Below are 27,887 nucleotides of genomic sequence, written 5' to 3' on the forward strand. Positions count from 1 at the left end.
ATTGTCCTGAAAATCTAGCACCCAGGTTTTTTTCAGTTGAATTTGTTCCTTCAGATAAATTCCCTGAAGTCGAGAAACATTTCTAAAAGGATGTGACACAGTTTATCCCCCTCACCATCTTTTCTGCCTCTGATCCTTCACATTTCTTTCTCCTTCATGGATGCCTGGAGATCCAAAAGTAGGTCGGAGTGTTCACTAGTCATCACCAAGTAATAAAGCAGCAGATGCCTGCTAGGTGCCAGACTCCACCCGATACGCTGTGTGTGCGCAACCCGGCACTTTTCTCCTCACAACAAACACACACAGGGGTCTTTCCACAGACGTTGCGAGGTCAAGGAGAATTCACCCTGAGGTCTTTCTTGCTCCAGAGCTTTTGAAGCTGCAGCACTCCAGTTGCCAGGAGATGGGTTTGCTGGGCTGCCACGCTTGCTCCGCCTTAGGTAGGATGCGTCCCATTCTTCCTAAGCATAAAGCTGGTCCTGGAATCTGACCCTATTTTTCCTAATTATAAAGGGCAAGACTCAGCTGCTTAACAGACTTGAGAAGAAATAGGGGTGGAGTAGTCATTAATTGAAGGATTGCCCATGGCTCGCTAATTAATTTCAACCCAAGGAAGGTCTCTAGCAGAGATGGCAGACTCCAGATATGAGTGACAAAAAATTCCAAAATAACAGTTACCAAAATAAGACATGCTTACGCCTCTCTCACACTGCCCAAAGGCAATGCATTGTACTTAGTTAATTAAGAACTTGGACTCCAAACTTAGCAGTAACCCTTATGAGCTATATGACCTTGGGCTCTAGGCTCTCTTGACCTCTGTTTTCCCATCTATGTAATAGGGTAAAAATAGGGTCTTACTTAAAAGGGTTTTGTGAGGATTAGCTACATGATTACATGGAAAGTGCCCAGAGCAAAGCCTGGCACATAATAAATGCACAATAAATATGAACTCTTGTTGTCCTTAGTCTTGAATAGTTTAATTTTCATATCACCAATGTGAATAAAGAAATGGAAGGAGTGGCCAAGACTACCAGCTATCTCCCAATATCCTTTCTCTTAGTCTTTGATGGTAGTAGTCACCTAATTTTTAAATGGACACATAGCCATGCTGAGCAAGGACTACATTTCCCTTGGAGCTAAGCTATAATCCCAAAACTCAGTTCTGGTCAGCAGGATGTAAGTGGGGATGACATGTGACTAACAGGAAATGTGTTTAAAGCCCTTTCCTGGATTTTCCTCCTCCCTGCTGGCTGGTATTCAGACAGGAGAGCTGGAAATCCAGCAGCCATCCTGGATAATGAAGTGACCTTGAAAACAGAAGACCCACATGACAGAGCAACAAGATAGGAGGTACCTGCATCTCTGACACTGTGGCACACACTGTGTCAACTCTGGGCTGACACCCTCCAGACTACTTGAATAAACTTGTCTTATGGGAGCAGCTGTTATTTAGGGGACTTCCTTAATAGGTGAATAAAATCCTAACCAAGACCAAAAGTATAACCTGTTTTTAAGGTGACTGAATGCTGACTATATAATTCATTGAATAACCGAGCTCAGGAGCAATGGACTAAATCTGATAGCATGGAGTTTAGCAGTGATAATGTAAGGTGCTTCCCAGTGTCCATAAAAGCAGCCTCTCAGTGGCCAAATGAGATGAATGTGGCTTGAAGACCTTCTGAATGGTCTAAGTCTTATTACGGAGATGATGGAATTCATAGGGAGGGAGTCAGTGATGTATGTCCCACTTGCTCCTACCCTTTCCCCAGAAGCATCTGACTGCAAGGCTTACCTCCTATGAATTGACAGTGGGATATTTCAGTGCAGGGGATTTTAAGCTCTGTTAATAGCACAGTATCCAGCAGAAGATTGTGACTCTGCATTACTTTTTGTAGGTCAGTCTGCACCTGGAACATAAACAAGTGGGAGTGTTTTCAAAGAAAACCTAGAAAAGACATCTGTTTGGAGTGGTACGTGGTGGGCCTGATCTGGATCAGTGAATTTATTCTAGCATGTCAGCAAATGACTGTGGCAGGAGCTGTGGTGACATACTATTTTACTAGGTGAGAGTTTGTACGTGTTGGAAAACTCAGTTTCATCTAAGCACTCACGTCTGCGTCAGGGAGCAAGAGGGAACAGGACTGAGGCTGGTGACTTTCACTTCTTTAAAAAAAAAAAATAGCTGGAAATGAATGTGAGTGTTGTTGCTGATAATTATGGGAGGTGAGAAAGTAGGAGGCTATTATTTTGTTCTTTGCCCTTTTCTATAATTGTCTCAGTTTATCAGAATAGCAGGTCATGATATAATTTACTAAAAAAGTAAACTTTGTAATAGTACCAAATGTCCTTCTGCTTTATATAAATATCCACCAAAGGACTTATAAATTTGTTTGGGTTTATGAAGAAGGGTTGCGAGTCCCCTCTGCTGACTTCAGAGCTGAGTATTAAAGCTATAGTCTTCATAGTTTTTTTTATTAAAATGAGGTACCATATCTGTGTTAAACATCTTTTTAAACTCCATTTTCTGATTATATAAATAACTCCTTCAGTATCCATTAATTAAATCTCTGAGAGAACAGTTTTATTTAACTTGAAGTCATAGAGCATAAGAACCACATAAAACTAGCATAGGGAAATGAAACATTAATTTTACGTGATGCATCTGTAGCATTTGCATTCGTAAAATGTTACTTTGCAATTTTGTCATAAAGCTGGAATAAGAATAATGAACTGCACTGAACTTTAAACCGTGCTTGTGTTTTCTTCCTGGTCCCAACCTTGTTTTAATTATCTTTTTGGTCACTTTTAAAATAGGGATAAAAGGAACTTGCCATTTACACCTATTCTGGCATCAGTGAATCGCCTTATCCGTTATCACCTGGGTACTGTGGCAAAAGGATCTTTCATTATTACATTAGTCAAAATTCCACGAATGATCCTTATGTACATTCACAGTCAGCTGAAAGGAAAGGTAAGGGGAAAATGTTCTCTCTGGGCACATGCCATACTTCAGTTCCACAGTTTGAGCACCCAACAATGCTAAATGCAAAGTTGTGTGTGAATGTTTTCTTCAGTCTGCACACAGTGGAATCCTATTCTTCCTCCTCATCTCCCTTCATGCATTCTGTATGCTCTGGCAAAATTCATTGAATCACTGGTCTCCAGTAATGTGCTGTGCTTCTCTTGTGTTGACTTACACACCTTCCTCCTTAGATCTTCTTCCCTATACATTTTTTTTTTTTTTGGTACCAGGAACTGAACCCAGGGCCACTCACAACTGAGCCACATCCCAGCCCTCTTTTTATTTATTTATTTATTTGAGACCACATCTCGCTACGTTGCTTAGGGCCTTGCAGAGTTGCTGAGACTGGCTTTGAACTTGGAATTCTCCTGATTTAGCCTCCCAAGCTGCTGGGATTTACGGGTCCTGTTTTACTTTTTAATTTTATTTTATGAGGTACTGTGTGATGCTTTGATACATTTACACATTGTGCGATAAGCATGTCCTCATGTTTAACATACCTGTCACCTCATATGTTTGTTGTGTCTTTGTAGTAAGAACTTTCAAAATCATCTCTTCTAGCTGTTTTGAAATATCCCGTATGGTATTGTTGACTATAGTCTCCCTGCTACACAATAGAACACTAGAAGTTGCTCCTCCTATCCAACAGTAATTTTGTACCCACTGATCAACTCTACTAGAAGGAAACAGGAAATGCTCCATGGCATTGGTTGGGGCAAGAATTTGTTAGATAAGGCCCCAGAAGCAAAAATTGATAATTGGGATTATCCCAAACTACAAAGCTTCCGCACAGCAAAGGAAACAGAATAGAATGAAGAGACAGCCTACAGAGTAGAATAAAATATTTGTAAACTGTACATCTGACAGTGGGTTAATATCCAGAATATATAAGGAATTCCCTATATTTACTATGAGAATAACATGCAATTCAACAGTTTTGTTCAAAGACCACCTCTTCCTGGAAACCTTCCTGATTCTTCCCATCTCCCATGCAATAGTCTTTCCATTTTCCACTATTACACTTAGTATTTTTATCATATTCTTGTTCTAACCTCTTATGTTTAGCATTTTCTTCTCCTAGTAGATTGTAAGTCCCTGACTGGTCTTCTATACCTCACTGTGTCATACATGCAATGAGGACTACATAAATGTTGAATTGATCAAAAACAATGCAGCCATTATGTTTTAAAGAAGAAAAGGGTGGATGTGGAGGCTTTGAAGTTAGTTTATAATATTTAAATTTATTTTTCTAACGTTTGAAGTGTTCTATATGATGGTTTGGTTATTTTTTTTTTAATTATTTCACTTTTTCCCCCCTGTCCAGGAAAATGCTTGTGCACGATGTATACTGAAGTCTTGCATTTGTTGCCTTTGGTGTCTTGAAAAGTGCCTAAATTATTTAAATCAGGTAAAATATTTTAAATCTTTCACTTTCAAAAGTAGGTTGTTTCTGCCCCCAAGATTAAAAAATTGAACTTAACTGAAAGATGTTTTGTGTGTGTGTGTGTGTGTGGTATTATATTGTACATTGTGCCTTGATCAAGTATAGACATACTTGAATCCTGTTCTTTTTCAAATTAATATGTGTTCTTAACAGATTCATTATTATATTAATCTTAATTTCATTACACGAGTGAAACATCATTAGGTTTTTTCCTGATGAGACATTCACATCCTTTTAAAATTTTATCTAAGAATCTTTCCACTGTTATTCTTGAATTATTTTAGCTGTGTTGAAAGCTTTAGTTTAGTGTAAAGCTATTGTGACATTTGTTTCTTTTTTGCAATTATCTACTGTCATTCAAAAACCAGTATGCTGTGTTGCTCCTTTATTTATTTATTTGTTTGTTTGTTTGTTTGTTTATTTTTGGTTCAACTGCTAAGCACTGTGGTGCCAGAGAAATATTATCAAAGGAAGTGCTGTTTCTAAGGTTGTCTGGAGGAATTGATACTTATGAGATAATAGTTCTTGGGAGAGTAGGTTGACTGTCTTTCTATATTTGAGCATGTAGGATTGTTGTGGAATACCTGCCCGCCCCCCACCCTCTCTCTCCTTCTCTCTCTCCCTCCCTCCTACCCTCCCTCTCTCGCCTTTCCCATTCCCTAAAGATCAATTCTAATGTATTTATGCCCTTATCTAATAGGCCAAAGGCAAAATTGACTTTCTCACCATTTACCGCTAATGATCGGCTTTCCCACCACTTAGCTCTAGCATTACACTTTCCATTCACTCCAGGATAGCTGAAAGGATGACAGTCCTGGGGCCCTGGATTGAGCATGCCTGGACTTTGCTTTATTGGGCTCTATGGTTAATACAGGAAAATAGGTATGGCATTTGTAGCCAAATACATACTTTCCTGATTATAATATTTCCTATGGATGTACAAGAGTTTGGAAGTTTATTTTAAAATAACTAGTAACACCTATAACAACCTGAAAAAAATATTATTTGAAATCTGGTTTGAAGTTAAGTTATCCTTATCAAAAAGTTGATGGACTCACTAAACATCATCATAACATTTTGTACCTATCTTTTCCTCAGAGAGAGAGGAAAAGCCCTGCCTCCTAAGCTCGGTTCCTGCCACTTTCCCAGGCACCCTTTGCTTTTGCAGTTTCCCAGATGTGCCTGGAATGACTTCCTTCCTACAGCTGACCAGCTCCCGCTGAGCTTCTGCCTAAGCACTGCCTCCCTCCTGGAAGCTTTCCCTCATCAGCCAACCCCATCACAGCTTCCAAAGCACCAGTTCAACCTTGTGAAAACACTAAGAATTTGGAATTGTGTATTCCTTCTTTATGGTCACTTTAGACTTTCATCTCCTTAAAGGCAGGGATCTTATTTTTCTTTGTCTTCCCAGAAACTAGCACAATTCCTGGTGCACAATAGATGGTCTTTGTTTTCTGAATGAATTATGAGTTTTACTAGTGAATATTTGGTTTCAAAAAGACTTAACAAGGTGATGCAAAACTACAAATAAGCAACTCAAAAGGAGATATGCAGTTAAACTGAAGGAAGTAAACGTAATGTCAAGATAGTCAGTAACCAGGTGAAAGAAATTTTGTTTCCAACATATCTAAGCTAACAGTCACTGACAGTACTGTGGTCTTAAGAGGCTGGTCTTTCCTATACCAGATTTGTCCATTTTGGATCTTTGTTTTGTTGGTATGGTGTCTGAGGTTCAAAAGGAAGCATTAAAATAGTAATCAAACAGGCGAGCAGTGTTTTAGGGAGAATTCTGAACTCAGTAGTTCCATGGGGGAATGTGAAGTGCTGCAGTGTGGGGACTGGTCATCAGCAGTGATTCATGTCTCCTGTGCTCATAAGGAAGGCTTCATTTAAAATGAGGTCAACATATTAGAAAACTTCTTGCCACAAAAGGTTGAGCAAAAGAATGGGTAGAATGTTTTAAGCCTTCTTTCTATGAAATGTTTTCCAGCTGGGTGAGCATCCACCAGCTAACGTTTATTGAGTAGTGTTTACCATCTGCCAGGCTCTGTGCCTAATGCTGTGCATGCAGCATCTCCTGTTTAGAATTGTTTTGTCTTTGGAAAATGGGTAATGAAGAGTTAATGCCCCTTCATGTTTCCTCCTGTCCTCACTTTTGCTCTCTTTTCTGAGATCTGCATGCAACTTATCAAAAGCCTTGGGCAGGGGAAAATCCAAACACATGCAAGGCCTAGTTGAGGTAATATAATGAATGAAACAGGCTGGGATCTGAGACAGTAGCATGCAGTGGAGACCGTGGTTAACTGGAGAGCTCATATTCTGTCTAGGGAAGGCAGTCACTGCCCCCGGTCTTACAGACTGTGGTAATGTGAGAACTTATAGACAATTTCTTTCTTTTCCTAATTTTTTAAGAATTCTGTATGTCTGTGTTTTGCCTCCTGCTATTAAAATATTGATAATTAAATTCTGAGTGCACCAGGGTAAATAGACCTTAGAGCTATACCATATGTGTTATCCAGCGGCCACCAGTTCTCTGCCACTGCTTTAGAGAATTTACAGGAGTAGTAAAGAGGAGTGTTGATAGGCCATGTGATTTATAACAGAGGTGCTAGAGTTTTGCAAACACAGAGTGAACTGTGAACTGCTCTTTGTTCTGCAGGTGTGTAATGTGACATGAAGGTGATGATACATCTAGTCTAGCAGAATTCACTTTAGGTAGATAGATTTTTACAACCATAATGTGTTTTCTGCTGGGCACTGTATCACTCAGGCCTTGCTTTACTTTACCATTTGTAGATAGTACATTTAATATTGGATATCTGTTCTCTGACTTATGAGCTCTAATTTTATAAAGATTTGTCTATATAGTATAGAGCAGAAATTACAGAGAATGAGTTTTTAGTAGACTACACACCTGATGCCATACTAAATACCTTATATACATTATCAATTTCAAGAACTCTGTGGTGCAGGCATTATTTCCTCTGTCATATAGATGAGAAAATTAAAACAAGCATCTTGTAACAGATCACATGACTTAGAGGTAAGGAGGTTTTCAAATCCACGTTTACTTAGCTCTTTCCTTTATATCACACTGCCTCCCATGTAAGTATATCCACCTTTTTGTGCAACATAAAAATATGTACATATATATACATACAGAGAGAGTTTAGTATAGAGAATATTCAGACTTCTCAAATTTTCATGTTTTAAACTGAGACAAGTAATGAATTTAAAGAACATTTAATTAAGGTTTGTGTTTTAATTAGCTTTTTTATCACTGTAACCAAAAGACCTGACAAGAACAACTTGGGAAAGGAAAAGTTAATTTTGGCTCACAATTTCAGCAGTTCAGTCCATTGTCTGCTGATGCCATAGCTCTGGGCCCAAGGTGAGGCAGAAATCCTTGTGGAAGGGTGTGGTGGAGGAGTGCTGCTCGGTTTATGACAGTTGGGAAGCAGAGAGCTCCATTCACCAAAGACAAAATATAAACCCTGAAGGCACACCTCCGCCACCTACTTCTTCCAGCTGTAACCTACAGTTACCACCAGTTAATATATATCAGAGCATTAATCCACTGATCAGGTTACACCTGACATAATCTAATCATTTTACCTTTGAAAATGCTTGCGTTTTCTCACGCTTGAGCTTTTGGGGGATACTCCATATCTAAATGGTAACATTTCGCAAAGTATTTTTAATTCTTACAACCTTTAAAAAAGTCTAAGAATTTTTTTTAACATCTAAGAATTTAAACAAAACTTTATTAAATCTATTTCAGTCCATTTGGGCTACTCTAACAAAATACCATAAACTGAATATCTTATAAACAACAGAAATGTGTTTCATAGGTCAAGAAACTGAGAAGCCTAAGATCAGGGCAGTGTCTGATTTGGTGTCGTATGAGACCAATTTCCTGGGTCATAAATTCTACCTTCTAGCTATGTTCTCGCATGGTAGAAAAGACAAGACGGATCTCTGGAGCCTCTTTTTTGAGGGCATTAATCCCATTTGTTCACCTTCACCTCCCAGTGCCATCACTTTGGTAATTAACTTTCAACTTATGAACTAGGGAAGAGCTCAGGTGTTCAGAACATAGCATGGCCCTTTATCCCTGTCTCCAAATAAGGAAGGCATGTTTATAATCACCCTTTCCTCAGTTTATAAGAATCCACACATGGAATTGCCCACATTATGTTCCCTTTTCTTACCATTGCTGTCTGACTTTTCCCTCTGAAGGGAGTCATCATGTAACTATTTTAAACTTTAAGAGAATTTCTGTGTCCTTCAGTGAAGAAAGGAAAGGTGTGAAAATGTGGAAACTGTGCTCTGGGACAGGTGTCCAGCAGTCTTGATTATCTGCATGAAGACCCCTCTGCCTTAGCAATTTTTTTTCCACGTAACCATGACTTTTCCACTAAATTCTGTCATGCAAAAATACTTCCAAGGGTCACTGGGGCTCATGCATCCTTTTCAAAAGATTCCTGGATGGTGGTTGTCCTTATCTAACTTCTGGAAGTTGAGTGTTCTCAAGCCTGGGTCCTGTCTGAGCAGATCTTTGATGTGGGCTAAATGTTGATCTGATGCTCTTGGGGACAGTTTCGTTTTCCTCAGGTTAAGGAAAACTGAGAAAGTAGATGGACTGTCAAAAAGTAGTCTGCAGAAAGCTCAGAGAAAAGTTATCAGGGAACACCACTCAGAACTTCTTGAGAACCTTAGCATGAATCCTTTCAGACTAGGAGGTACAGAAACAGAGGGAAATTTCTTTGTCCTGCTTGTCATCTATAGCACATTTTTCTTCCTGAAGAGGTCACCTTGACCTTTTTGTTTCTCACACAGCTGATCTTCCTGCCTTGGGAGTAGGTGAAAGAACTAGCAAAATAATCACCAACTTTTTTTCAGTTAGGTGGAATACAGAGGTGTTGCACCATATCTGCAGAATTAATGCCAACATGATTAAATCCCTGTGAGGTTATTCTACCCTGAAACCCAGGGTGGAGAAATGGCATTATGGCAGCTTCTCTCCTATGTACATATAAATAGGCCACTACTCTAAAAGCAGATGGATGTGGCAGGATGGAGAGGGAAGAAAGAAGCAAAAGGAGGAATAATAATTCTCAGATGACCTCAGAAGCTTTTTTATAGTTTAGTTAGAAAGTGTCTGGCCCCCTGCTGAAGTCAGCTGACCAGAGATAAGAGAGAGAATGGGGTACCTCCTCTTCTCTTGTTTCTGTCTTCAGTTTCCAGGAGACTCCTGGTGAAACTGGAAAGGGCAAACAGCACAGCGAAGAATGGGTTGTTCCTCATTTGGGGTTTGGTTTAAACAGGTCATCCCATTTTGATTCTGAACATTTTAATGCTTTTTAATATTAGGAAGTATCTCAAATCAGTATAAATAGCAGTTATGGTAGATTATATTCTGCCTGAAAACCTGTCATTAATAAGTGATTGATTAGACCTATGGAAAGTAAGGTGTTTCTCTTCCGGAGTTACATCCTTGATCATAGAAGAGCGCTGTCAGTTAAATTTTTGAACTAAAGAATTGTCGTGGGAGATGCTAAAAGACTAGAAGTTGTGGAAGAAGTTATTAAAACTTGAAATGAGCACATGTTGTTTGTATTTTGAAAAAGATAAGAAGGTGGGTCCCCTTGTAAATGAGATCAATACTGATCTTTGACAGAACAGAGGTCAGCAGATTTTTCTCTGTAAAGGACCAGAGAGTAAATATTGTGACTTTATGGGCCACATGGCCTCTCACATCTGCTTAGTTTTTGCCTTTGTAGCCTGAAAGAAGCCATCAAGAGCATGTAAACAAATGATCGGGACGGTGTTCCAGGAAAACGCTATTTATGAAAGCAGTCAGCAGGCCAGATATGGCCCGCAGGTGGTGGTTTGACCATCCCTGCTCCAGAATAAATTGGTAAATGGGTATTTTTGTGAATACTTAGAGAATTAGTGAGCACTGGGAACTGTTCTGTGTTCTTTGAGAATAGGTCTGGCTGGGGCAGTTCTTCTTCATGGTTTTTCAGCAGGGTTACTGTTACACAAGATCAAAAGTAGAGTTTATTTTTATATCACTGAGGCATTTCACAGACTGTTTCAAAAGAAGTTTTTGTATGAGTTGGAAAAATGTGGAGCACTGCAGTTATATAGTTAACTGTTTGGTCCCTGCTATCTTTTAACTATAAGAAGCACTGGCAGATGACATATAAAGGAGTGAGCAGTGAATGAATGCTAACAGAAAACCTTGATAGTATGATTTCTTAAAAATAGTTGCTATGTTAGCTTTTGACATAAAAACATACAAATGTAATATAGTAACATTCTGATAGGGAATTACCCTAATTTATACAACTCTACTATATTTATCAAAGAATGTTGTAATTTCCTACTATTCCATTTCTGAAAAAAGTTTAAGAACCACAAGGAAAGACCTATTCAGTATGGTTCTCTTCATTTGGCCCTGGAATGTATTACATTTTTTATCAGTGAACTTTATCATACAATGGCAAATTAAATTTTCAATAACTGAAACATTATCTTCGTACAGGTTCATAATAACCAACAAGCATACTAGTGTACAATAGAATATTCAGAAATTAAAGACTTTCTCTTCCAAGTTTCAGTGTTAAAAAACTTAACACTGAATACTATGAAGTAAACCCTCAAGTCTAGCAGTTTTTCAACAATTACAGTAGTTTGCACATACTAATTATTTAAGTCAACACTAAATCAAAAATTCCTCAAGACCAAAAGTTTTAATCATTAATTCCATATACTCTCCCTTCTTAAGACTCAGATGGATTTGATGTAGTGATACTTATTTACGTTTTTTAGGACATAGCAATGCAAGTTTATTTTCAGAAAATAGAATGTCTTGCAAAAAAATGAGAGTCTGTATCCAATGGTTCAAATAGACAAGGGCTGCAGACACAGGTGTAATTGAATGAAAGTGTATCAGTTGGGATTTGGTATTATGCAAGACAGAATGCCCAGCTCAATCCAGCCTAAGCAAGAGGACAACATATTATTATTAGCAATATATTAGCTTCTATACTCAAAAAGTTGACTAGTTTCCTGGCTTTGTGGGGGATGCAAATACTGTTACCAGGTTCAAGTACCTGGATTCTCTGTTCTGACTTCTGTGGTGTTGACTTAAGCCTCAGTTTCACACTGTGAGCTCCAAGAGCTCTTCCTGTTAGTTGGCAAAACAGCTATGCCCATCAGACTCCACCCTTCAGGAGACCCATGCCTGTGGAGAAGACAGGAACCCTCTTTTTCCCAGAAACCCCAGGGATCATCTCTTTTACCTTCATTGGGTCTGACTAGCTTATGTAATGACAGCCTGACATTTGGCCAGGTGGGCAGAACACACGGATTGGCTCATATCAGTGATGGATGGCCCACACCCAGAGCTGAAGAGGGAGTCAACCCCACTTAGACTAATTAGAAAAGGACTATTTTCTCAAATGAGGCTTGGGGTCCTATTCCCAGAATGGGAAGGTATAAAAAGTGCCAGGCATGAAATGACTGTCTCCTGTAAGAGCTGTGAGAAGCAAGAGCATAGAGGAAAGCCACCCAGCAGAAGGTGATGGGCATTCAGCATAATACCGCACAGCTATCTGGTGCTCACACTTACCTCTGCCATTTATAAACCACCGCCGAAATGGTGTAAGTGTATCACTGATATTCATAGTCACGAACCTGACATCTAGAAAAGATTAAATTATGTTTGATTTACTAAGACTGGGAAGAGGTAAATGGATGTTAGAAAGGTTTGTGTGTGTGTTTTAATAAATAACTTTTAAAAGGGCTGAAACTAAGCTACCTGGAAAGCTCTTTTTGTCATATTAGATTTTTCCCCAGTGTTTAATATTCTTTGTGCTCAATTTCAACTTGAACCTCAGTGAAGCCGTGGGTTTGACTCCAAAATACTCTTAAAATCTGTGTTTTAACTATGCGATGCTTAAAAAGTCAATTTATTGATGAAATACTGCATTTTCTTTTGTCCAGAATGCATATACAGCCACCGCTATCAACAGCACCAACTTCTGCACCTCAGCAAAGGATGCCTTTGTCATTCTGGTGGAGAATGCATTGCGAGTGGCTGCCATCAACACAGTGGGAGACTTCATGCTATTCCTAGGCAAGGTAAGACCAAGTGTATTGTCTGAGTAAATTTTTTGCAAAAATGTGCCTTTTAGTTTTAAAAATACCTAACCCCCCTCCACACAAAAAACCTTGCCCAACTAAAAGTATTTAATAAAAGCAAGCACTTACAAAGTCTTTAACATGCATCAGATACTTTTCTATGCTCTTTACATGTATTGTGCTTATTTAATCCTCACAACAAATTTATATGCTAAATACTGTTATTCTCATGGGGGAACAGCGACACAGTGAAGCTAAGTATCTTGCCCATGTTTCACCTTACATATTTTGAACAATAAAGAATTCAGAGACAGTCAATGTTAAGATTAAGGTAGTATTTTGTCTGGAGCCTGATTTCCGGGCTTTAAATCATCACTCTATCACTTACTAGCTGTGGAATCTGAGACACGTTACATAACCTCTCTGTGCCTCAGTTTGCCCATTTGTAAAATTAGGACAATAATAGAGCCAAACTTGTAAAGTTGTGAAGAGTAGACTGGCTGATACATATAGAGTATCTAGGACAGTGCCCAACACGTTGTACATTTTTAGTGAATGTTAGCAATTTTTGGTGACGGTTAGCTATCATTGTTACCGTATATAAACCCTTTTAAAATAGAGCTGTTAGGGAATGAGACTTCTGCTTTCCTTAGAAGTGTCTGAGAAGAGAAAATTTATGCCATACTATTAAAATCTGCAAAATAATAAATAGCATCCATTATAATTCAATTTCATTGTACCTGTTATTTCCAACCATAAAATACTCAGAAATTTTGAAAAAAATGAGGAAACAATAAGGCTTGAAATATCTCCACTATAACCTCCTGACTCTTTTTACCATTTCTGTATATCACCTCCAGTATTATTTCATGGACTTGTTTCTGTAGTACAACATCATAACCTTCATGCCTGTCTGTCCTCCCCTTTTTACTGCACAGTATATCATATACATTTGCATCTTGCTTTGATCATCTTCCTAGTTACTCATTATCATTATGTTCCACATTCCATCAAATGCTGTCCTTAAACCTTCTCTTACTAATGAACACTAAGGTCACCCCAGCTATTGCACTTTTAAAATGTTTTTGAAAAGGAAAAGATCTTTGGCATGGAAAAGCACAGCTCTGTGTAGTTTTGTTTTGCTTTTTGGTACCTGGGAATGAACTCAGGGGCACTTGAGCACTGAGCCACATCCTCAGCCCTATAGTATTTTATTTAGGGACAGGGTCTCACTGAATTACTTAGCACCTTACTTTTGTTGAGGCTGGCTTTGAACTCATGATCCTCCTGCCTCAGCCTCCCGAGCTGCTGGGATTGTAGGCGTGCACCATTGCACCTGACAGCACTGTGTAGTTTTAAGTGGGTAGGGTTGCAGGCAACCTTCCTCTGAACACAGAAGAAAACGACAGATAATTATTTTGAAAGTTTGTAATTAAATTAATATTATATTGAATTTACTCTTATTATGTTTTTATATAGAAGACAAATTTTACAGTGTTGGTAGAATGAATTAGTCTGTTAAGGACTAACAACATCTGACATTGTTATTGTTCATGTGCTTTCTGTTTAATTCCAAAAGACTGCAGATTCATTCTTTTTAAACATATTTATAATTTGTGTCTAGAGTTTAGAAAGAGATGAAGTAGAATCAGAACATATAATATATATACACATGGCATTTTTTTTTTTTTTAAGAGAAAAGCCACTTAGAGGGAAAGGGGAAAGTTTCTAGTAAGTGGTGATAACGGTGATGGTGGTGATTTTCTTAAGTTCTGATTAAGGTGCTTGCAGCACTGGGTGCTGAGCAAGGAGCTTTAGTGAAGGCAACACTGGCCCTCTCTGTGAGGCGGGATTCATGTTATAGCAGAGGAAACCAAAGTTCAGAGACAGAACTAAATTGGCCAAATTTAGAGAACTGGAACGTGCAGAACACCGGTTCCACTCAGGCCTGTCTGACTTCCAAGATGATCATTGTGTACTATAATTGCCTCAGCTGACATTAAATTTGCCCTTGGGCCTTTCTTTTCTTTCCCTCCCTCCCTCCCTCCCTTCCTTCCTTCCCTCCCTTACTAATTTTGATGGTGGTAAACTACCCCGGGAAATAGTTCTAAATACAAAAAAGTTTATTATTTATAATAGTATAAAAGTGACCAATTGTAAATAATCTAATGCCTACCATTAGGGAATTGGTTAGGCATAATAGCCAACAGACTATTATTCACCTAATAAACATGTTTTATTATGAGTTTATAATATGATGCTAAAATACAATATAATTAATGGAAAGAACTGAGTAAAACTATAGTAAGACTATCACAGTACTGTTTAAAATGTGTGTAAGAGCTCGAGATGTAGTTCATACCTAGTATGAATGAGGCCCTGGATTTGATCCCCAGCAACACCAAAAAAAAAAAGTTGATTAAAAATAAAATGTGCATAAAGGAAAAGAAAGAAAATTAATACCCAAAAGGTTAACAACAATTGCCTTTGGATTTTGAAAATATGGATGACTTCAAATCCCTTTCTTTACCACATTGAGTATTCATTCTTTTTATAATGAAAAATATATAGAAGATAAAATACAATGTTTTAAAATTGCTTTTGAGTTTTTCAGCAGTCTAGTGATTTGTCAGAATTTTTCCTGTAGATTTTCAATATCCTTTTATTCATTCAATAACATTTTTTTAAAGTATTCATTTATTGTAGGTAGACACAATACCTTTTATTTTTATGTGTTGCCGGGGATTGAACCCAGGGCCTCATGGATGCTAGGTGAGCACGCTACCACTGAGCCACAACCCCAACCCCTCATTCAGCAATATTAAGTGTTTACCAGCAAATGCTGTGGGCTATTCTGGGTGCCAGTTATATACTGGTCAATAAATTTGATTTAAAACCAAGTAGAAAAGGCAGTTTTATATTCCTCTTTTCACTTGTTATTTTAAGTTTTTCCTGTTATACTAAATTTTTCTAACCATATTTATACAGTTATTGTTTCATTTATTTAATCTATCCCCTGGTTTTACAGTCAAAAAGTTCCCAATATTTTCCTAACATATGTTGCCGTGAATCTTCCTTGTCTGAATTCTTGCCCACATCATTTCTGGCTTATTTGAATCCTAGAATCCTACAATTAGAATTAATTGGAGTTCTTGGTTTGCATTACCAAATTGCTTTCCAGAAAGATATATTTTCAACATGATACTAATACCATCATTGAAAAGGACTTTAAAAATCATAAAAGATAAATTTTTATTTAAAAAAAATCCTAAAAGAAAAACTAAAAAAGGAAAAAATATCTTCCAGGCTTCTAACATACTAAGATAGGATTATTTAGTTTTCCTTTTTTAAGGAATATACTTCTGATTATAGAATCCAGTAAATCTTTTGAAAAGAGTTTCTTTTGTTACAGTTGAATGGCTGCTAGTGTGCAGAAGTAGTTTCTGAGCAGGGAGCCATAGTAAACATTATAAAAGATAAATGCCAGGAACCTCTACTATTGATACATGCAGCAACTTGAATGAATCTTGAGAGAATTAGTTTAAGTGAAAAAAAATCCAATTCAAAAAGATTAATACTGTATGATTCCATTTATGTAGCATTCCTGAAAGGACAGCATCTTGAGAATGGATAATGTATCTGTGGTGGTCCTCATTGTAAATAGCTATAAAATAGCTGTAATAGGGCAGAGCGCAGGATCCTTGTGATACTGTGGGTATTGTCTATATCTTGACTGTGTCAACCTCAGTACTGGTTGTCATATTGAAGGGAACTGGATGAGTCATACATGGAATCACTCTGTGTCACTTCTTACAACTGCAGATAGATTCACCATTACCTTAAAACTTAAAATTGAATTTTAAAAACTTTGAAATTCAAGACAGAACGAAAAAGTAATGTCATAGATCCTATTTCTATGGAACAGCAATGATTTTTCTAGAAGAATGAGGTAGATTTGGAAGAAACCATAGGTCCTCTAGGTTTGCATTAGAATAGAAATTTACAAGCTCATAAGTATTTCTAAGTCCAAAAATTATTGATATTTGCCCCCAATAAATCTGTCCCTCCAAAAAACAAAATAATCTCTTCTGTGTGAAATTATTTTACCTCTATTTGGTAAAACCTTTTCTCACGTTAGTTACATCTTTTAATTGACAAGTTACTTGACTTGGATTAATAAAAATGATAATGTGACTGGAACAGTGGCGCATGCCTGTAATCCCAGTGGCTTAGGAGGCTGAGGCAGGAGGATCACAAGATCAAAGTCAGCCTCAGCAACTTACCAAGGTACTCCCCAACTCAGCGAGACTCTGTCTCTAAATAAAGTGTTGTTTTTAATTTTTTTTAGTTGTAGATGGACACAATACCTTTATTTTATTTATTCATTTTTATGTGGTGCTAAGAATCAAACTCAGTGCCTCACACATGCAAACCAAGCACTCACCACTGAGCCACATCACCAGCCCTATATTTTAAAAAGGGCTGGTGATATGGCTCAGTGGTAAAATGCCCCTGGGTTCAATTCCTGATACCAAAAATAGAAAGAAAGAAAAAAAGTGAATTATTGCTCATAAGTGCTATTTTATTGGTAAACAAAATGTTTCAAAATACGGGTTCCAAGATGAAAGAACATCATAAATGCAGGACTTAATAGTGGCAAAAAAGAAAGGAAGGGGGGACAGATATTGTCAAGCATTGAGTCAAATGCTGTTTTAATCATGGGATGTGTATTATTGTCTCTTTTGAATATGGAAAAACAGGATCAGAAAGGTTAAATGAACTTCCTTAAAGTCACAAAGCTAAAGTAATAGCTCTGTAATTCAAATCTACCTCTTTCTAACTCCAAAGCTGGTGTCCTTTCCTTCCTGCTTCTTATACCCTCTTGTGTTTGAATCTCTTCTGCTGAATCCCCAATAACTTGTCCTCTATAACAGGAGTATCTAAACTTTTTAAATTATGTGCCCTATTAGAAAACGAAGTTTGAGCACAATTCCCTAACACATTTACCTTTATGACATGTTTACAGCTTCTACTAATTGGTGCATTCTAAAGCATACTAAAAAAGAAAATTTAAATGTATGAGAAATAGAAATAGAAGTTCCAGGTGATCCTGTTGAATACATATTAGAACACATGTTCCCCACCATGAAGATCACAGATTTAGACCAGCACTTCCTGAGATGAATGTTGTGTACTTCATCAGTACCTGGGATATTTTTTAAAATGCATTTTGCAGGCTTTATTTCACAGTCAACTAATCAGACTCTTGGGGTCAGAGTCCAGAAATCTGCTTGTCTATAGTTTGAGAACCATTATTATATCCTGCTTCAATAAATGCATAATATTTATCACATTTATATGACTTTTTTGCCTGTCACTGGTTCTTGAAGTTATTTTTCACATGACATAATATCCAGGCTTCAATCTCAGTAGCTTTTGGTCTCATTACTTTGTTGAGCAATACCTTCTTCCTCTGGTTGACTTTAGCATTTCCAATGTGATTTAACTTTTAGTGGCATCATAAGGACATAAAGAACCCCAGCTTTCTAACAGGGTAGATGTAAAACTTGAAGACAGTATAAGAAATAACTCATTCTAAAAATTGAAACCACAGGAGTGAAAGAAAATGAATACTACATTAACCATCTGTGAAAACCACCCCAGAAAATAAGCCACCGTAAGAGATGATTCGTAGGTATATTGCTATAAAAATGGTGGGAGGAGTCTTAAACTTGGGCAAACCCAGATTTGCTCCATAAAAGTATCTGAGAGGGATCGATTTATAGCTGAACCAATGTATCATCTAATGCATTATAACTCGTGACTGAGATAACAGTGAATGAGAGTTGCTCTGTTGATTAACAGTGCGAGGATGCAGAAGTTTGCCTGTCCTTAGCACTAAGTAACGAAAGGTGGCTGCAAATAGAGAGTACTCTTTTTTCCTTTATTTAGTGTCTGATGCTAGGCTAATTAAAGGGCTAAGGAAGTGTGTGTCTAGGATTCAGTACAATCCATTACTGGTATGTGTCAGTATCTAAATATTTGCTGAGTTTTTACCTGGAAAGAGCAGTGGGTTGGCATTTTAAGTCCTTTACTTGAATGGAATCTGTTCTTTGCTCTGTGACCTTGCACAGGTTGGCTAGAATCTCTGAGTGTGTTTCTCAGTCTATAAAGTCAGGTTGATAGTGCTTACCATAAATAATTATTAAGTTATTGGAAAGCTGAACTAAAAAGTATTCAAATAACCATAAAAATTGAAAATGCTATGTATGAGATGATGAAACATCAGAATGTTCTTGACAATAACACATTGGTTATTTCTCTTATTTTTCTAGCATGGGTATTTTTGGCAATCTTTTCTTCACAGTTCAAATCTACACTTTATGGAAAGTTTTAAAAATTTGCCACATATTCTATATAAAATAAAACACAAAACACAGGAAATGTTCTAAGAATAGAGATGTTTGCTACAGCATCATTTATGTCTGAAAACAATATAAATCTCCAACAGGAAGGAGAATGGGTAAATAAATTTTAAATCACCCATAGATGAAATTATGTAGTAGAGTATTTATGAAGCACTTATAATGATGCTATAAATATGAATGAAGAGCATTTTGATTTGTTTATATAATACTATTTCATATATGTAAGAATGCCAAGGAAAATTACATACCAATACCAATGTCAATAGTTTTTTACCGAGTGCTAAGAATATGTATAATTTTTTAAAATATACATATATTTATCTTAAAAATTGCCACAGATTCTAAAGAGAGACCCGTACACTATTTGGAAAACTCTATTTTTTTACTGTGAACCAAAGTCATTTAAAATATGATTTTTAAAATTTATATCATATGACATATAAAACTGGGTTTATATGGGTATTATGAATTATGCTTTTTTAAACTGAGATTTGCTCCCAGGGATGCTCTACCACTGAGTTACATCCCCAGCCCTTTTTACTTTTTGAGACAGGTTCTCACTAAATTGCTGAGGCTGGCCACAAACTTGGGATCCTCTTGCCTCAGCCACCCAAGTGGCTGCTATTATTGACGTGCACACCATGTCTGGCTATACTTCTTAATTTGAGATGGAATGACCCTTTACAAATAGTAAAGAGAATTTTAAGTCTGCAAGTGATGAGAAATGGTGGGTTTCTAGTAGAATATTAAGTGTGGTCTTTGCTCTCTCTGCTTCAGGTGCTGATAGTCTGCAGCACAGGTTTGGCTGGGATTATGCTGCTCAACTACCAGCAGGATTACACAGTATGGGTGCTGCCTCTGATCATCGTCTGCCTCTTTGCTTTCCTAGTCGCTCATTGCTTCCTGTCCATTTATGAAATGGTAGTGGATGTATTATTCTTGTGTTGCCATTGATACAAAATACAATGATGGGAGCCCTGGCAGAGAATTCTATATGGATAAAGTGTTGATGGTAAGTACCTCGATTGCCCTCTACTGCCGAGGGACAAAAATATAAAAATTATTGCATATCTTTCTCTGTATTTAATTCCACAATATGCAACAGAGTAATTCAGAATTCAACCTGTAGCACTCACTCGTGAATGAGACTATGCATGGAGAAATCAGGGAAGAAGGCCTTCCTGGCACAAAGATCATTTCAGATCCACCCAGCTAGAGCCGTACTCATTAGTGGTCCTTAATACACACTGTCCTAGACTGCTGCTCTCTCTGCAGTCAGACGGATTTGAGTGACTTTTAAACTTGCCTTGTAGCCCTTGAATTAGAACATGGGCCACTGATGTTCTAAGTGCCTTTTCCTGAAATGGGGATTAAGGACAAAATGTCTTATTTCCTAGTACCTGTCGTTCACCAGTCACCACCTTTCCAAATGCTATTGCTGTCAACCCTAGTTAAAAGTCATCACCCTAAAATACCAGTCCAAACTGAAGGCATTTCTAATGAATACAGACAACTGACCTCTAACCAGTACGTTATTTTGTCTTTTCATATTAGTCAAGATCGGAATCTTGACACAGATACTTTATTCAGATTTCTCTTAGTTATGTAACCTCTGTAGATCCCTCTACTAGAGTCTCAATTAAAAATTTTAAATGATTTTAAACTATGTTAGAATGGTTTAAGTACTATTTTCTTCAGTGTTAAGTGATACAAGATAAAAGGTGCTTTTTAACAATAATGTAAAATATTCCTATCTCCAGAATAGGTAATATTAAAGACAAAATACTGAAATAATAACTTATTTTCCAAGAGTATGATTTACCCAATTAAATTGAAAATAAATATATTAATAAGTGAGCTAGATTTGTTTCAGTAGCAGAAATTCCACATGCTTTAGCTGACCTATTTGGTACTAATTATCACTTTTACTGAGAAAATCATCAACTAAATTTTGGACATTTTTCCTAATGCCTAAATTAATTCTAACTGGTTGTTTTCATAATGGAATGTGATCTATGAGCACTGCATCTCTCTTGCGATTAAAGCATTTAGAAGAAGACTTGTTTTTTTAAGCTACTGATCAAAAGCAGTGTAAAAATAGTTTTGTTTTGTTTTTTTTTTCCTGTTCAGTTTTCTCTGTAAGAATGATAAGGATATTTAATGAGGAAGTACTCCATAAACTTTGACAGAATAGAAATGTTTCCTTTGGGCATATTTCTATTTTAACTACTTCTGACCACAAGTTCTAGTCTCTTGCTTTAGGAAGTAATGTCAAAACCAGATAGACATTTTTAAATGGCGTATTTATAGTTTGGGTTAAAAAAAAAAAAAGTGCCTAGAAGTATTATTGCTTTTACCTCCTGGGTTTTAAAAGTGGAGACTTATGAAATAAATTGTTCTTGTTTCATTTAACCTTGATATGGAAAAATAAAGCAATATTCTAAGTATGAAAAAAATAGTATCTTAAAAATGATAGGTGTTTTTTCTTTCCTCAGTGTAGAACTAATGCTAACTCCTGGACCCTGGGTGAGATTGTCACAATGATAGATGGAAAGAAGATCTTTACGACAGCAGATTTTAATCCATCCCTACAAATTTAACAGCTTTTATGTTTAATACTCTATGTTATTTACTGCTATACCAAGATTGAGTCAAATATGCAAACGTCCTTTAGAAATTCATCTACTGACTGAAATCTGAAAAGATCCCAAATTTTATGCTATGTGGTCCATATTTGCAGGAGTTTGTGGAAAACAGTAGGAAAGCAATGAAGGAAGCTGGTAAGGGAGGCGTCGCTGATGCCAGAGAGCTAAAGCCGATGGTAGGTGGAGATGAGGAGGCGGCCGCCCTCCAAGAATTTCACTTTCACTTCTTCTCTCTCTCTGTCTTCACTGACTGCACTTCTTCAGGAGAAGCTTTTGTTATCTGTATCACGCAGGATGTGCTGCTCTTTCTGTTTGTGTGCTTACCCATCACTTGGATGGCAGAATTCTTGTCACAGCTGAGACCACCTTCTGTAAAAGTAAGCTGAAAGGAACAGCATCTTCACCAGTGTTACGGGGGGGGGTAACAGTTTGGTCCCTAAGGTGCAACTGCTGTTTCTCTGTTTTTCAACTGTCAGTGTTAGGTTTTCATCCATCTGAACATTAGGGTGTACGTGTGAACTGACGGTTTGATTTTTATCATTTTGGAAGGTGATAATACCAATTCCTTTCAACTTGCTAAAATTTCATATTCCTCCTTTTTGAAAATATGTTCTGTTTACATTGCAGTCTTTTGCCCTTTGCTGATTTTTTCTTCTGTTGCCTGAATTGTACCTTATTTGTTTCTTAAGCTTTTTTTTTTGTAGCAAACAAGGCTGTTTCCATCAAACCCACATTCCCTCTCAGTAAAACCATCTAGTCTTCTCCCAGCTTACTTGTGAAAAGGATGAATTTCTCTGGCTAATTTTATACATAGTCCTACTCTAATTTGAAAAAAGCAAATTGAAGTTAATCAGTATGCAAATCCTGAGTTGCTTTTGCCATAGACATCCTCACCGTGGTATAACCACAGATGTCTCCGGCAGGTATTCCTAATCAGGACAGCAGCAAAGATGCTGCCCACCCTGTGAGAAAGGGAGGATGCAGGAAAGCTTCCTTCCCTCTGTTGCTGGGTTGTCCTCATTGCTCCAGAAATAAAGATTCTAAGCCTAAAACTTAGAAGGACATACAAAAACCTTAAAACATTAGTTTGTCTCTCCCCCTTTCTGTCTTTCCAGTGATTGAGACTTTGTTAAAGCCTTCTCCAGTAATAAGCATTTAAAGAAAGGGAGAAATATTTAGAAGCTGAGGACTAGCTAATTTGACCTTGTCTTGGTATATATTTCCATATTATTCTTTAGTAAATGGTAGATGAATGGTGGTAGACCAGAATGCAAATATCCCTTTTTTTACCTAAACTCCTAATTTATAGGCAATAATCCTAGAAGAATGGCCCAAGTTATGTGGCATTCTGCCAGAAACCAAAAATTTTAGGAAGAGTCTTTTTCCTAATAGTATTTTCAGTTCTAAAACAGTGTCTTTTAATCCAACGATGCATTTAAATCTTCTTTCAGTTTTTGTTTTCATTTTATGTTGTTCATCAGTTCGTTGCTTACCAATGAATGACAAAAACCCTCCACTGTGTCCCAAAATACATCTTTTCTGTGCATTGTTCTTTTGATGCTTTGGACATTGCATTATTTTGGTCCCTCAGTATGATGTTTTAAATGGTTTTCAAATTCCAGAAAGAGAAATGTGAAATGTTGCTCACAGGGTAGGTTGGTTGGTTGGTTGTTTGGTTGTTTATGGCCCTGGGGATTGAACCCAGAGGCACTTAACCACTGAACTACATCCCCGATGCTTTTAAAAATTTTATTTTGAAACAGGGTCATGCTAAGTTGCTTAGGACCTTGCTAAGTTGCGAGGCTGGCTTTGAACTTGTGATTCTCCTGCCTCAGCTTCCTGAGCCGCTGAGATTATAGGCTTATACCACTGCGCTTGACTAAAGTAACTTTATTTTTTAAGAATTAGTACCATATCTTTCTTCTCTCTCTCTCACAGTATGATTAGAGTTGACCCCTACTGTCACTGTCCCCTGTTCCATAAAGAATCATCAAAGAAACTGCCCCCCAAAATTTGGGGCTTGATAGAATATAGATTTGCTTATTTATATTTGCTCACATTATTCTCTTAAGTGAAAGTTCTATGGAAGAGCATCATGCCTATTTTTGTAATATGTCTAGAAACACTGCTACTGTCTGTCTTCTTCCTTAATATGGGGTATTTTAACTTAGGGTTTTTTTAGCCTATAAAATAATGTTCCGGAAAGTGAGGTTTAAAACTTTCCTTTTGACAGGGGATCGTTGAAATACCTAGGAGAACTGCCAGTATTCTTGGAATTTCTCTTAAGAGAGCCTCACAAGTTCAGGAAAGATTAAAGATCAATGAGGTCTTCCTACAGTTCTTTAAAAATGATTTTTAGAAAAACTTACCCGTTGTCTGCTATCGTATAGGTTAGAACTTACAGAGGAAAAAGGGGGGAAGCCTGGGCTCTATAGGGACACAGGCCAGAAAATGATGCTGTGCACATCTCAGAGATGATCCCTGAAGGAAATGTGACCTTTAACATTCGTAGGAATTTCAGCCCCAGGGGAGAAGGAGTCAATCCATTTTGCTCTTTTGCTGTTTGTGACCATGTGTATATCTGTAACATCATTCATGACCTCCTTTTAATGGTAACTGTCTAAGATTATACTCTGTATGACTTTGTTTTCTAGGCTTCGGGAGCAAGTTCTGCTTGAACCTAGCCGACGGTTATGGAACCCATTGACATTCCAAAACAATATACACATAACTATGTATTTGTGTGTGGGTGTGTGTATATATGTATATGTATGTGTGTATATATATGTATGTATATATACACACACATAATCAGCCAAAATCAGAGAAAAGGAACAGGGATTTAATACCTTTTTTATGCTTATTTTTGTCAAACATGTACTCCTTTCATACGGGTGGCTTTTACAAGGCAACTTCCGTCATTTAATGTTTTCAATTGTAATTGTCTTAATGGAAATGTTAGATTCATATCTGATTAACATTTTTAAACTTAGAGGAGATTTTAACTTTAGTTACTTAAATTAGATAAAATTATTGTACCAAATTCTTGTCTAAAGTTTAGTCAGGGATGATTTCCCTGATGTGTGTATAAAATCAAGATCTTATTTAACTGAGGCATAAGTCCTAGTGCATTAAGACTAGGCATGTGCTTTCAGATAAATAAGGATTTTCTCCAATCAGTTTCCCCCAATCAAAGAAGCCATGTCATTTTACTTTAGAAACATACAGGTGGGCCATTATGGGAATTTTCATAAATAGCTCATACATTTGTCAGCCAACATTAAAAAGTAACCAACTCCTCAGGTATTTGTAGTTTACCCTAATGCTTCTATAAAAGAAAGTAGGAAAAAAAGAAAAGGGTAGATAATCTTTCTTATGCAAACTCTTTTCTTACATTTTGTCTTTCTTTTTTCTTCTCTTTTATTTTCCCTTGACTTTAGTAACATTCTCCACACATTTGTGTGCCTGATTTGAAAGGAAGCTGGGGCACCCAGCAAGTTTAGCCTTTAAGTTCTGTGTATTGATTTGTAGATTTACTAATGCTGGGAGAAATAAAAAAGGAATAGAAACCCAGAACATAAAGCATTGAAAATTCCAGTGCTTGGGCTGCTTCAGAGGAAACAGTGGCTTAGGGTTAAACGGCCATTTTATTCAAATGCTTGCTATAAAATCTGAAAACACACTGGCAGGTGCTCCTCTCCTTGGCAATCCATTGCATATCCAGAGTTATACAATTTAACTAAAGAATCGGTTCATGTTTTGATCCTTGAGTGTGAATGTTCTTTATGTTTGGGAGTGGGCTTGGGGTTTTTTGGGTTTTTGTTTTTTATTCCTGAAGCTTACCAGATATGAATGGCTAATATTCCATTGTTCTGCTTATTGTAATGGTGAATGCTTTAAGAAAAAAAAAGTGTAATTTGCTAAGAATAATTCATGATCTGTTTATGCGATAACTCCTTTTTGTTACAATTTTTTTAAAAAAGGCTTTTTGTTAATGTAAAGTAAATATTTCAGAGCAAATTTTTTAAACTTATTGCACTAAATACAGGCTCTGTACAAAAAAAAAAAAAAAAAAAAAAAAAAAGCCTCAGCATTTTATCATTCCATGGAAGGAGAATCTTTTGAAAGAAAGCATTGCCCCTACCAGAATTAGACAGTGAAGTAGACTGGTTTTATGGAAATGCATACAATTAATGTCACTAGGGCTTAATAAGCAGCTGTTTGCTAATGTGCTTCCTTTCAAAGGGTTGGACCTTTAAATTGCTGCAAAAGGTAAATTGTATTTTTTTTTAAGTATCAGTGTTCTTTACTCTAGCTAGGCTAAAATTTGCTAAATGCCTTGGTTTCTTTTCAAAGCTCATGTAATATTTCTGATTTTTCAGAATATTTGCAATAAGAATCTGGATTCAAAAAAAAGAAAAACTATATACACACAATTAAGAGTTCATGTCTTAGCAAGATCTGGGAAACCAACATTGTGAGCATAGCTATTTTGAAAAATAATTCTCCAGAAGTTAACATTTAACATCTAGTGTCACCAAACAGTGTCACTTTACTCTTTTATATCATTTGAAATGGAATAAATATAATTATGTAACTAACAACTGTCCAAATAGGTGAGAGAGCAAATCATGTAAGAAAATTCAGAATACCATCTGTTCCATAGCCCACAGATTTTGGACATTCAGAAACATTGGGAACTAAATTTAGAGTTGGCAAAAGTCTGGAAGATGGGTATCAAAATGGAAGACATTTCAGGAGCTAGCTATTTTCAGAGGTCTTCCTCCAAAGTGACCTGACAGAAGTCTTGAACTTGGAAACTAGGTTCTACTCACTTGGACATCCCTGCATCATGGACTTTTGCTGCCCCTGTTTTCATGTGCTCGCAATCTCAGCTATTTGGAAGCCACCAGGAATGCTTTCTAATTATCATTTGCAACTAGAACTGTAATCAGAAAGAAATTTTGTATTTTTGTATAACTTGATTGTGTGCCATTTTATATAACAGGTCCTGTTTTACAAATAAATTTTGTTTTACTAACATTGTGTTTAGAAATTATGATCTATGTGTAACCATGTCATTTGAGTTCCAAATTAATTTCCAGGCTGTTTTCCCTAAGTAAATTTGTGTGCCATATAGATATATGCAAATATGCATATATTGCGCAGGCACACACAGAGAGATATTTGATGCATCTCTCACTCTCACATGCGCTTCACTACATGATTAATTTGATAGAGCCTCCTAGAGGCTTTTCAGCAATATTTAAATGTTTTGCAGTTGTGTTCAGATATTCCTGCTGCCTCCTTCATTCATTGCAAGTCATTCTTCAGCTAACTGTGGGCTGCCTTATTGCTATTTGCTCACTGCCTCCATCTTCTGCCCAAGTGAGAAGAATAGATGAAGATCAAAAATTATCTGTGAAATGTGGATACCTGAATAATTTTATAAACCATCGATTCTGTGTTGTGATTTGTGTCCTTTTCTGTGATGGTTCTACAAAACTGCATTTAGGAGTCCTATCTCTAGATTTATAGTTAGGCTCCCCTATTGTAAATGGTAGTACTGTCCAGAGTGTCACTGTGGTTTCTGCCATCAGATAGTTAATGCTCTGGCATGTAGTTTAGGCCTTCTAGATTCCTTCCTCGAGAATAAACTGTGCTGTAATATAATATGGAGGTAAAAGGTTCAATTTCAGTGTAAATCCAAGAGACCCATCTTCGGTTGGAGGCCTTACTAGTGCAATAATAAGAAAACATTAGTAATTTAGCAAGGGCACTGAGATTGTAAAATCTGCATGAATGAACAGAGTTCAAAGTAGATTGTTGATTTAAACCAATTAGTGCAATTGTTAATGTTTAGGATTGAAGTTTTTATCCTATCATACAGGATAATTAAGTCCTAAGTCACTGCAACTTAAGTAGCTTAACTGTGTTGGTCCCAAACTTTTTCCATAATGGTTAAGGAGGAGGGAAGTATTGAGTCCTATTTAAAAATATGCTGGAAATAAGTTTCTTCTTTATAGTGATGATCTATTCTTCTCCTCCCCACCCCCAGTGAAGGGCATTAAACCCTTGATTATAAGTTCTTCCAACACCATCGACCTTGGTATCTACCAAGGGCTCCCTTGCCTTCCCAGGGCAGTTTCAGAATTTGACCCAGGAGTAGGTGGTGAGGAGCTAACCTCTTTATCCTG

The 27,887-nt window shown here is 37.0% G+C and overlaps 1 protein-coding gene across 1 annotated transcript; it reads left to right on the plus strand.

The window, feature by feature from the left end:
* Window positions 1-1,327: 1,327 nt before the first annotated feature.
* LOC306645562 (choline transporter-like protein 1) lies at window positions 1,328-26,736 on the plus strand (the record flags this gene model as incomplete). Its single annotated transcript, XM_079113472.1, is given in 9 exon segments — window positions 1,328-1,350; window positions 1,896-2,063; window positions 2,815-2,971; window positions 4,347-4,430; window positions 12,480-12,617; window positions 19,823-19,989; window positions 19,991-20,057; window positions 21,786-21,866; window positions 24,345-26,736. Coding segments are annotated over 9 exon segments (909 nt in total). The 3' UTR covers window positions 24,369-26,736.
* Window positions 26,737-27,887: the final 1,151 nt, after the last annotated feature.

The sequence above is a fragment of the Sciurus vulgaris genome (assembly GCF_902686455.1).
Source record: "Sciurus vulgaris genome assembly, chromosome: 15".
Classification (NCBI taxonomy): Eukaryota; Metazoa; Chordata; class Mammalia; order Rodentia; family Sciuridae; genus Sciurus; species Sciurus vulgaris.